The sequence below is a fragment of the Oryx dammah genome, unplaced genomic scaffold (genome assembly GCF_014754425.2).
Source record: "Oryx dammah isolate SB20612 unplaced genomic scaffold, SCBI_Odam_1.1 HiC_scaffold_4, whole genome shotgun sequence".
Lineage (NCBI taxonomy): Eukaryota > Metazoa > Chordata > Mammalia > Artiodactyla > Bovidae > Oryx > Oryx dammah.
In genome coordinates this window covers 29,161,891-29,174,624 of record NW_024070188.1, presented here as the reverse complement: position 1 = coordinate 29,174,624, position 12,734 = coordinate 29,161,891, and the positions used below count along the sequence as shown (strand labels likewise).

Below are 12,734 nucleotides of genomic sequence, written 5' to 3'. Positions count from 1 at the left end.
TAAAATGAGAAGTGACTCTCCTGGGAGTGTTTCTGACCCCAGAGAACGTGTGGATTGCTTTCATAACTGTCATGAATTACCTTCATGTTTCAGGAACGAGCACATTACACCTGCAGGCAGCACCTTTGTGATGATTCTGTGGACCCTGAGGGTTGCATTCGCCTTGGGTGGGGAGGTAACAGGTGCACCAAGCTATGCTCGAGGGCTCGCTCTACTTTTGTATGAAAACCCTCTGGTATTGCCTACAGAGGTTAGCAGTGTTTACTACATTGTATTTCAGTAATTGTACATCAAATTAAACAAAAAAATATTGTCTGATGCTTTTTATACTGGAGCATAGGCTTTATTTCAAAGTGGTGACATAATACTCAGCTGCTGTGATAAGACAGCTGCGTTTACCAGTAGTGACAGTTTGCAGTTGAGTCATAGGAAGGATTCATTTGGACTTGTTTAAAGTCATGTCAAATAAATAAAACGAGTGAGACCAGACTTAGGATGTGGGCCTACAGGACACCAGCTGAGGTGGCTAGAGTCGTTCTCTCACGTCCCACCATGTGCTTGTCTTCTCTCTTCCCTTCTGTTTATATCCCTGTTAAGTAGGGTGTTCATGCATTGGAGAAGGAAATGGCAACCCACCCCAGTGTTCTTGCCTGGAGAATCCCAGGGACGGGGGAGCCTGGTGGGCTGCCGTCTATGGGGTCGCACAGAGTCGGACACGACTGAAACGACTTAGCAGCAGCAGCACACTGTCCTCCGCCTGCTCGGAAAACACCACTGTGTTTGGTCAGGTTACCTCAAAGCTACACCTAGATCACACTGTGACGAGAAAAAGAAATATTTTCAACCAGAATTGACTTTATTTCCATTTTCTGTTCTCTATTTCATTTTAATTATAGCCACTTGGAGCCAGTGACTATTTGGAACTGTCAAAGAATTTTGATACAGTATTTTTACGAAACATTCCACAATTTACCCTGGCAAAGAGGACCCAAGCTCGGAGATTCATAACTCTCATCGATAACTTTTATGATTTCAAGGTAAGGATGTGGTATATTTTCTCAGAACTAAATATTCTGGACCGTGGAGCAAGATTGTTTGGGCTGGAATCCTGGTCTGCCACTTACTTTACTTCTCTATGCCTCAGTTTTGTCACATACAAATCGAAGATACTACTCTGAAGTAGTATTTACTTCAGAGAATTATTGTGAGGACAGAATAAGCTAATCCAGGTAAATCTTTTAAAACAGCACTTGGTACAGCTGATGCTGCACAAATACTATTGGTGGTGGCGGTAATAGTAATCACATTGTATTAAAAATCCCATCATAAGACGGTCTGCTATCTTCCCAATCCCATCATTCACCTAAACATATCATGTGCTCTGTCTGCGAGTATGCACAGCACAATGCCTTACCTAGATAGGGTGCTCAGTAAACATTTGTCGCATGAATCAATTATTGAACTGATGAAATAATGAATGAACAAAATGAATGAATGAATGACTAAAGGGCCATTCTCAGTATTAGTTTTCTCTCCCTCTGACTTGGAAACCCCAATAACTATCATTGTCCCTAAACAAGCAAGAAAAACCCAGTTATCTGATGACCAGCATGAGTCGCTGAGCCTTTGTCCATTCATCAGAGGCATTATTGCCTAGTGGTTAAGAAGTGGACCCTGGGACCAAGCTGAATACCTTGAAGACTAACTTAGCTTGAATTGCCTTCTTTAGAAAAAGGGGATAATAATGGTATTTACCTCATAAGATTGTTGTGAGAATGAAATGAGCAGGTAAAATACTTAGAACATTGTGCGGCATACGGTAAGCTTTCAATGAAGGTGAGCCACTAGCATCACTGACTCAACGGACATTAATTTGATCAAACTCCAGGAGATAGTAAAGGACAGGGGAGCCTGGCGTGCTGCAGTCCATGGGGTCGAAAAGAGCCGGACATGACTGAACAACAACAACAATGAGCCACTAACAATAATATATACCTGTAAACATACTTACAGTAAAGGTAAAGTACCACTTCAAGTTAAGAGTGAAATATTGTTTTACTGTTAGATACAGTTTTCCCTCCTTATTCCTTGTACTGAAATAGAGCAGTGATTGACTAAAATTGAAGGGACCTTGAAGGGAGGAGAAAGTACCAGAATCTGCTGGGAGGGAGAGGTGAGATTTTAAATGTTTCCTTTATTCATTCATTCAGCAATCTTCACACCAAGCACAGTGCTAATTCAGTGACAGGCAAAGCCAGGCATGTTACCTGCCTTCATGGAGCTGATAGTCTAGTGTTGAAGAGACACTGATTAAATGTGTGCAGAACTGAGTGTAAATGTTCTGAGAACTGAGTGTGGGATGTTCTCTTGGAGAGAGGGGGACTTGGTGCCGTGAGAGTCCAGGAGGACAGTAGGCTGATCTTTGTGTGGGAACTGGGGGCAGGCTGAGGAAGTCCTTCTGAGGACCAGCTGCACCAGAATCATCTGAGCTCCTTAAGATCCAGATTCCCGAACTCACCCTACCCCACACCAGCAGATGAAGACCAGGGAGGGGGCCTGGAGCCTGCTGGTTCACCAGCTCCTCAGGTGCTGCTCATAAACACTGAGCTGTGATGGCTGGGTTCCACGTGCAGAGTGGGGAGTTGGCAGCACAGGCCCTGTGATGGGCCTGAGCATGAAAGGCAACCTGCCTTCGTGAGTGCCATCAGAATATGCTGCCTGCTCTCAGGGGGCCCTGTGAGCAGGAAGCTGAGAACACCAGGGCTGGGGATCAAGGTGGTTACTTGTCTCCTTCTGGATTACTCATCAAGAGACTCTGCTCTGAAATAATCATGTGGGGTCTGGAATACATTACCCAGAAGTAGCACTCTGTTTTCAGAGGGCAGTGCTTCAAGAAGAAAGCGGGAGGGGTGCATTGGTAGGTGGTTCTTAGAGTGGCAGATTGATAAACTCTTATTTTTGAAAGCTTATGATCCCTACCCCTCAGTCCTACCCCCTGATCCAACCTCCCCACACTGTTTCACTTCTTCATTAGACAAAAAGATTTTTCTGGCAATATGATGGAACGTCAGAACTACTCTCCTAACATTTGCTTTAACTAAAGCGCACATTTAAAGTTTATACTCTTTTTAAAACATAGCCGAAATTCTTATTTCAGAAATTGGAAGCATTAAACAGACATCGTTTTAGAATGCATTTATAGAAATCTGTGAAATAAGGACATTTCCATCTAAGTAAATGAAAAAAGTGTCATTTGTGGTTAAAATAATTTATAAGAGGAGGTAGAAGGTCATTTATATATGGAAAGACTAGTCCCAAACATCAATACATCATTTTAAAATATTGATAGCACGTGTTTGCTCAGTCATGTCTGACTCTTTGCCCCCTCATGGACTGTAGCCCACCAGGCTCCTATGTCCATGGATATCAGCATATTTACTTAAATAATGATTTTAAAAGGATGGCTGTGAATCCTGGAAACAAATTCAGATCTCCTGAAACATCAGGAAGAGTATGTTTTAATCTAGCGGACATAAAATTTATTAAGTTGTAAAAGCAGTTTCTGGTGTGTGATTACACATGGACACTCACTCAAACACTTATGTAATCAAGAAATATTCATGCCAAGCTTAGTGTTTTTCAAGGATGTCCGGCTGGATGCTGATAGGCAGATTCTGGTAACTCAGGGTGTAATCAGAGGAGCGGTGCACTGGACTTAGCTGTCATATGTCAGCAAAGGGGTAACGGTGCATCGGGGGAACATCTCTGATGCGCACAGAGATGGGCTTCACACAGTCAGGTGAAAATGTCAGCCTCAGAGGTAATGGAAAAGCCACTGGACTTAGAACTGGAAGAGATCAGGACTGGTGTCATGAGCTGAGACTCTCCAGGCCTGGAGCTGCCCCCTAAAACCTTTGTTCCCTACTTCAGAAGGCGGTATAAGCTGTGTGGAAGTATTTGTAAAGTACCTTGTATACACCCGTGGTTGAATCATGTCAATGTATGGCAAAACCAATACAGTATTGTAAAGTAAAATAAAGTAAAAATAAAATTTAAATAAATAAATAAATAGCACTTTAAAGAGACTATTAGAAAAAGTATGAAAATGGTCAAAAGGTTTTCCTAAAAAAAAGTATTTTGTTTCAAAAATACATTTGGAATTTTTGAATCCCAGGCTATCTGAATATAGGTCATGTGGTATGTCTATTTACATTTTAGAGATATTCCAGAAATAGAAAAAAAAGTTTCCCAAGTATTGAAATCTGTTTTAAAGAAATGCTGTATTCACTTATTTATGCAAGTTTTTTTTTCATTAATGAAGAAGATACAGTGTAGATGGGTCCTGCCAGTTTTGAAATTTTGACAACCACATTTTGCTTATGCTCTTTTTGTGGACTTTAAAACATGGAGATTAATAAAGATTTTAGTAGCTTTAGGGTAACTTTTGGATATTTAGGTAAAATCTCTAATTAGAAAAACAGATTAATGAAACAGGAAAAAATGTGATAGATTGAAGCTTTTAAAATATTTTTTTTCCAAAATAAAGATAGAACTTGGAGAAAATGTGTAGGAGAAATGAAGTTAAGACAGTTAGATTGAAAGAGAGGAGTTCAAGGCATTGTTCTTTATAAATACACATTCTGTAAGCTCGTAAAAGTATATTTCACCAAGTACCAATTTTGCTACATATATTTAGAACCATTTAAAAGCAAAAATCTTAAGCTCCCTGTTATAACAGATTTTTATTTTATGAGAAATTTGTTTTTGCCTTCAACTTGTTAAAGGTAAGGAGTAACACCATTTGCTCGTTTTCTCTGTTTCAGGTGCGCATAATTTGCTCTGCATCAGCTCCTATATCAAGCTTATTTTTGTGTGATCATCATGACAGTGAGTTGGAGCAAAGCAGAATACTGATGGATGATTTGGGGCTGAGCCAGGTAGGTGATATTAACATAATCTCTTTTTATTATAAAACAACTTAATTGTTTTGGTTTGATGCATGGCTATGTTTTAAAGAAGGAATGTAGTATGTATTTAACCACTGATTTGCCGCTTTCTTCTAAAGCCAGTATAGCAGACATATCCTCAACATCAGTAAATATAGAGAATTATAGCCTTAGAGTGGTGGAAGGAATCTTTGTGATAAAAGCGAAGTCCAGGGAGGTGGACTAAGGGGCTTGCAGTTACACCACTGACCAATGGCAGGCCAGAGCTGGCCACCAGGCACCCGCATCTGGTTCTGGACTCCCTCAGCCCCACCATGCTGCCTTTTCTGGATAGCCTCCTTTACGTCTGCTGGATCTGTAGAGCATATGATACAGTATCCAATCATGTGGACTGGCTGTTCTAGCACTTTGTGCCTGACAAGGCCCTTTGCTTAAAAAGAAATCCACGATTCATCTCCTAACCCCATTCTGTAGACATTTGAGGAGCACCTGTGGGTGCCAGGCTCTGAGGACACTCTGTTGGAAACCAGTTGATGCTGGCCCAGTTCTCCTGGAGCTTGGGGGTCTGGTGATTCACTCCAGGCCAAACAGAAGTGGCTTTGCATTTCCTTTTTCTTTATGAATATTACAGGGTATATTTCTCAACTGTAGACAACTGAAATATTAGTAAAAAATTTAAAACTATAAACACTCACCCCCCCTAAATGAGGGGAGCCCCATTCTTTCAACTCCAGTAGTAAAAGACCATTTGGAATGAGGAAACCGTTCCTTATTGACCTGAGTTGAAATTATGCATTTTTAGGAGTTTGGGACAATGAGGCCAATAATTATTCTAATAGTGAACTTTCAAAATATGGTTTTTAAATCTACATGTAGAAATACATAACTGCTTGTGATCCCATTTCTCTGAGAGCAATACATCCAAATAATGTCTTTTGACAATTTGGAAGAATATACTTAAGGGGCTACTTCATCTCAGTTTCTGAAATTCTTTAAATCATTGGCTTTTGAATTTTTCTTCTGATCAGAGTTCAGATATAGGGCAAAGTACGCTCAGCACTTAGGGCCAATAAGACATGAAGAAGTCCTGGCACGTGGCTATAGGGTCATGCAGTTTTACAGTAGGTCTGTAATTTGGACTTAGGAGTGCAGAACTTTTCTCTGAGAGTATAATAGCAAACTCCTAAGGAAAGAAGCAAGATTCAGTGTTCACTCGCAGGCTATAGCCTGTGTTGAAATCACCAGTCCCAGGTTATTTGCTAGCCTCACGAGGGCTCTCCAGCTGAACCCTACCTACATGGGAGGATCAAGTGTCCCAGCAGCTCAAGACCAAAAACAGCTCTGGCCTTCCCAAAGCTTGCTCCCAGACTCCATCTCCAGGTCGACAGAAGGCCTCTCAGTCACCCAAGTTGGAAAAAGAGATTAGCCCTCAGGCCTCCCCTTGGGAACGTGGCCCTGACTGTGAAGCTTCAAGGGAGAGTCTCAGCCGCATATTGATATACCGGAACTACTGGGTTTTGTTGTTGCTTATTTCTTTTTTTAAAAAATATGTATTTATTTTTATTTATTTGGCTGTGCTGGGTCTTGGTTTCGGCATAACAGATCTAGTTCCCTGACTGGGGATGGAACCCGGGCCCCCTGCAATGGGAGCTTGGAGTCTTAGCTAGTGGGCCACCAGGGAGGTCCTGACTTCTTTCTGGCATGCACTTTGTGAGAAAGAATTCCTTCTCTGTCTAGAATGTCCTTCCTTTAGATTTTGTAGAGAACTTTCATCTGAGCAAAATTTTCTTATTTGGATATTAGAGTGTTGTTTCAGCTTTAATTATTCATCTAATGTTTTCTTCCTGGTAGTTTGTTCTGCTTATTGATTACTGGTTTAAATTAGTTGTTTCTCTAGTCTAATTTATATTAGCTGACTCTCTAATTATTGGATAAAATTAGTTGATTCTCTAGTCTAATTTAATGAAAAAAATTTGTAGACTATTTTATAATATAAGCTCAAAAAGTATTTTTTAAACTTGTACTTAGTTCTTTAAATTTTTTAGTTGCAGAGGTTTTCATTGGTGCTGGATTGTTGTTTTATTTTTTTGATAATCAGGACTCAGCGGAAGGACTAGCCATGTTTACTGGAGAAGAGGAAGTCTTTGCATTTCAGCGCACAATTTCCCGACTCACAGAAATGCAGACTGAACAGTACTGGAATGAAGGAGACAGAAGCAAGAAGTAGCCGTCCCTTTTGTGTGAATAAAACTCTGGGCAGATGATTACTGCAGGGAGAACTCTTTATTATGGGACTGGAAGGAATCATTTTCTCATCATTAATTATGCACTTTGTCCTCTGGACCATTTTTATCTAAAATTGCTGTCAAAGATATAGTGGTTTAGTAAGTTAAAGCCATTTTTAGGTCCACTTTTTGCCTGTTTATTTGGCCTTTTTTCTACACCACAAAATTAAAATCAGCACTCTTATCAAGCTGAATATAGGACCAGGCATTTTGGTTTCATATTAAGCTACCTGAATGAACCTTGAATACATACTCACTCCATAAACGCAGGGTGTCTGGACGTCTGTGACCTTTTGGCTACCTGGTAGCTGCTTGATAGAAACACATCTTTATGAGAGTGGAAGAAAAAAACCTTACATTTCAGTTCAAAACAAAAAGAGATTTCTGATGGACTTATCTCTGTGATTGTTGGGAGCTGTAAATTACTTTAAATCTCCCAAGTCTTTAGGCTTCCTTACAGCAGAGAGTATGCTTTTTACCCTGAGTTCAAGCTTTGCAGGCAGGACCTGAGCTCCAGTGGACACACAACTGACTGGAAAAAATCAAGGATTATGAAACCGTAGAATAAGAAACGGGTGTCAAATTTCAACTGACAGGTAGATTCCCCCAACTCTGACAGCCCGGAAGACAAACACCAGGAATGGGGACCAGTGAGAGAGTGTCGGGAGGGGTGGCGTCCTGGACCACACTAAGCAGCAGAATGGACTCTGCTCACTTGAGGCCATAAGACCCCGTGGACCGAAGCTCCTTCCCGCTGCTCACGTGTGTTTGCTCTGCTTGCAGATGTCACTCCCACCCTTGCCTCGGCTTCTGTAGTGCGACGGGCTTAACAGTAAATGGGAAAGAATGTTCGCTTGACAAATCTACTTAAATGAAATCTGATTTGCCCTCCATGGAAGTCATTCCTTGACTCATTCAAATACAGCCTGACTTTGCTGTCACTCACAGAAGGAACCTTGGTTGAGGTTGTTACAAAAGTCTAAATCCTTACTCAAGGAAAAAAAAGAGAAAAAGAATTGAAATCCACAAATCTTGTGAAAATTAAATATTCTGGGAGAGTAGGCACAGGTGAGTCAGTTTAAATAAATGATTACGATTATCAACATAAGTAAACTCTTGAAACTATGTCATTTTTAAGTTAATAATCTACCCATACTAGTCTATTTTGGACCTTAACCTAAGTCAATCAGATGGATAGGTAGGGTACCCAAGAATAGTGAAACATTTAAATCAAAACTTCTGAAAATTAAATGCAATTTGAAAATATTTGTATTGAAGTGAAACAGTGAGTTCAAAAAGATGTTAAACAGGTTATAAGGGAGAAAGGACAGGAAATAACCACTGTGCCAGATTTATTGCTAGAAATTTCTAAATCTTGCATAAAAATATAATCCTCAAGAGACAATGTAACCGTCCCTGTTTATAGACAAGAAAACTGAGGCTCAGAAAAGCAGCTTGACTGGAGATTCATAGTTTACAACTACAAAACTCACATACTATGTTTTTTACCATACCATCTTTCTAAAAACAAGATCATTTTTAAGAGTAATTCTTTTTTGTTTAATAAATTTACAACAGAACCATTACTTTGTACTCAGTAAGTATAAAATATTTAATATTAGTCTTTCAATCTTAGCTTTTTGTTTTCACAGTTTTTTTTTTTTTTTTTTTGGCCAGATATGTTATCCTTTAATAAAAAGACTGTGAATGCTAGACAGACTGACTGGTGGACAGTCTGCTTGATAGAAAGAGGAGCTGTCCTTGAGTGTGTGGGTATATGTGAATAGTCCCCCACTCAAGTTCTGTTGTACAAGTTCATCTGGGATCAGGTATTTGAAACGAGAATTTGATTTTTCCATAGAAACAATAATGTGATGTTAGTTAGGGCCCTAGCTAAATGTACAGAAGCTTATGGAGTTCTCAGTGCAAATGCCTTATAATTTTGGTACTAAAGAACTTACAGTTGCTTCAAGGTAAAACTATAGTTCAGGTTCCACCTGAGTACCAGATCGTGTCTGCACTTGGTGGGACAGGCCTTGGTGGAAGGGGCTTGCTGAGAGTGGGGTCTGTGGGGATGGGATGAGGAGACAGTGTAAGGGTCTGTTATATCGGCCTAAGTACCAGAAGGAAAGAGGAGGGATTATCAGGAGGTAGCTGGAAATGGTACAGTGTTATTCCATCTCCTCTCCACAAATTGTTTCATAAAAGAGCCTACAAGAAGAAGAAGCAAAAGCCTTCAAGAAAACCTGTTACCTTGAAACAATATGGTAGTTCTACTAAAAAGGATATTGATGCCAAAATGAGAGGAAAATGACTCCTAGATCGGAAAGCAACATTTCAATATATGTGTTGTTTCTTCCAAGTCCTGCCCTAGTTGCCGTCTCAGCATTCCAGTCTTTCTCCCTTGGATCATGTGAAATCTCTCAGAGCAGATGCTCTGTCTCTCTTTTTGAACTGCTTTTAATTTGTACTTGAAGATGAGGTTTGAACTGACTGTTGCTGTGTTACACTCCTGTTCACTTAAGAGGTGACCAAGGGTCATGCTGAGGGTTTTTATTGTTGGGAAAATGCCTACAAAATTACCACTAATTTCCAAATTTAGAAGAAATCAAGTGGAGAAAAAGAAACACATTTTAAAAAGAGAGAAACATCCAATCACTGCATTATTCTTGTATTTCTTTAGACAATGGATAGACTTATCTGTTAACATCAGTAATAATGACATGGTAGACTTAAAGAATTTTTAACCTATTTCTGATGTTTACAAGGCTCCAAAGACTAGTACTGTTCTAATCAAATTTATGTATTTTCAGTGGGATTTCAAGTTTTAGTCATAAGGTATTATTTTATGCCCTCTGAATATATTTCCTATACCTTTAGGTGTGCAAATAACATAATTTAAAAATTACTTGGAACTTGGAAAATTAAAATTTTATTTGTAAAATATGTAAATGGACATACTCATATCCATTTATTTATTTAGCATTATTTAAGAAACACATTGTGCTTACTATGTGCCAGGCTTGGTTCTAAGTGCTTTATAAATAAACTATTTTGATCCTTATAATAATTCTATGAGATAGGTACTGTTATACCACTTGCAGACAGTGAAGCTGAGGTGGAGAAAATGGGTCCAACAGCATACTGAATTGCTAAGATGTACATTGGAGTCAGTAAAGTGATCAAAATATTGACTTAATAAACTTTCATGTAACTGCTTCTGTCCTGAAAACATTCTTCTTACTTCAAGCAACTTGAGCCTACAGTTGCAGCCCCTTCATCTGGGAAAAAAACACCCTGAGGAATTGGGGTCCTGGGTCCTGACATTTGGGTTCCTGATCAATTATGAAATTCTGGTAGTAAATCTGTGATCTTGTATATAACCTTCCTCAGATCCACTAGCCTCATAAGACATCACTGGCTGGTAGATAATTATTTTCTTTGGAGATGAGTCTGTTAAATTTTTCTTTAAGGCAGATTCTTCTTTCTCATTGGCACAGCAGTTCATTTTCCTAGAACAGAAAATTTACAATAATCCAGTCTGTCTTCTTATTGAGTCTCTGCTGCCTCTATATTACTCTGCACTAGAAACTTCACATTTGTCACCTCAGCTCCTCACTGAACCCAGTCAAATGTATCATCTACTGACCTGTTTGTTGTGTGTGACAGTGTGAAACTCCAGAAGGACATCTGTCTGTCCGTCTTCCAAGCCCGCTCAGGAAGGCTGCAGAGGTTGTCTGAGAAGCTTCCTCTCTCAGGGCTGTACTTGTCAGGGCCGTATCCATTGAGAGCTGGTCTCTCTGATGCACCTCCCTCTTTATCCAGGTAGGTGGGAAGGGCCCTGAAGCTGGTTCTGTCAGCTTTGGCTTCGTAACCATGAACTAGTGCTTTGAGCCTTGGTTTTCTTATCTATAAATGACAACGATAATAGCCATTTCATAAACTATCCTCATATTCTGAGGATAGTTGGTAAAAAGCACTTTGCAAATGGTAAAAGATTAAAGGAATATTAGTTGTTACTGATTGTAATGATTTTGATCAGAAAGTGACAATAAATGCCCACTCTGCTTTGTAATAAAAGATGACCTGTCCTAACCCGGTATGGTCTCTAGCAGAAGGGAAAGGTGCACAACTTGGGCACAGAATTCTGGCTTAATGAGATGCTGTGAAGATTGTTAATTTCAAACCCATTCTTTCAGGATTAATAAAGAAAATGAATTGTTTGTTGAACATCAGAGATTTCCCAGAAAGAGAGCACCATCTTGTGGTCAGTGAGAAGAAATGACAGCAAAAAAGTCCAAGAATCACACAGAATTGGAGAGTTGAGGTTCTTAAAGTTGCTGTTTCCAGGCCTACCTCCCACAGCGGAGAGTCAGATGCAATTGGTGAGATGTGGGGATCTGGTCGGTACTTGGTAACGCTACCCATGGGGTGCTAATGTGAAGCCAGGGTTGAAGAACCCTGACCACACAGCCAGTATCCACACGGAGGTGGGCCTATGTGGGTCTCCTGACTCTGCACCAGGGCACTTCCCAGGGAGACAAGGCTGCTGCTGTGACCCTCAGGGACCTGGGGCTTGGGGCCAATGGCGCACCAAGGCCTGCCTGCTGCCTCCCAGAGCCTGTTCCTCTTCTTCCTTCCTCTGCTTTTCCTCCTTCCCCCGACTCCTGCCTTCTCCACTCCCACTAGTAACAGACTGGCTAACCTAGCATTGCTTCCCACTTTGCAGAGCACTCGCTTCTATTCTCTCGTTTCGTCTGCAGCAGTTCTCTGGAAGTATGATTATCCCTACCTCCTATGAGGAAACGGAGGCCCAAGGTAACACAGCCAGGAAATATGTTTTCTAGTCCCAAATCCTGTACTGATGGCCTTGTCTGCCCGCATTTAGTGAGCCATTGTGGACCTTGAGGGTTAGGACAGGAAGGATGTGGGTGTGGGGGCACTGAAGAGGGTTGCTCCTCACAGCGTCATTTGGATGGCAGAGACCTGGGACATGGTGATTAGCAAACCTGTGAAGTGTCCATTGGCACACTCATTATGAGAAAGAGGTGTTATCATCACCGGTCTTTTTGTCTGATGAGAAAACTGAGTGTCTAAGAGATGGATTAATTGGAGGCCACCTGGAGTCGGTCACTAGGGGAATGAATGGCTAATGAAAGTGGACTCTGCCCACAAGGAAACCCTCTGCAGCATCAGAAGCGATGAACTGTGTTTACGTATGGACAGCAGTCACACACCATGGAGGGAGGAGATTCAACACCATTAATACAAGCTTGGAAAGTGAACGTGAAAGTTGTTCAGTCGTGTCCCACTCTTTGTGACCCCATGGATTATACAGTCCACAGAATTCTCCAGGCCAGAATACTGGAGTGGGCAGCCGTTCCCTTCTACAGGGGATCTTCCCAACCCAGGGATCAAACCCAGGTCTCCCGCATTGCAGGAGAATTATCAGCTGAGCCACAAGGGAAGCCCCAAGTTTGGAAACCTACATATAAAAATAACA

The 12,734-nt window shown here is 40.8% G+C and overlaps 1 protein-coding gene across 1 annotated transcript in view; it reads left to right on the top strand.

Moving 5' to 3' along the window:
• Nucleotides 1–10,450, top strand: part of AFG1L (AFG1 like ATPase) — a 193,050-nt gene extending 182,600 nt beyond the window's left edge. The window contains exons 11-13 of the mRNA XM_040238553.1: nucleotides 897–1,037; nucleotides 4,824–4,937; nucleotides 7,045–10,450. Of these exons, the coding sequence (XP_040094487.1) occupies nucleotides 897–1,037; nucleotides 4,824–4,937; nucleotides 7,045–7,173 (384 nt within the window). The 3' untranslated portion in view covers nucleotides 7,174–10,450. The remainder of the gene's footprint in view (nucleotides 1–896; nucleotides 1,038–4,823; nucleotides 4,938–7,044) is intronic.
• The last annotated feature ends 2,284 nt before the right edge of the window (nucleotides 10,451–12,734 follow it).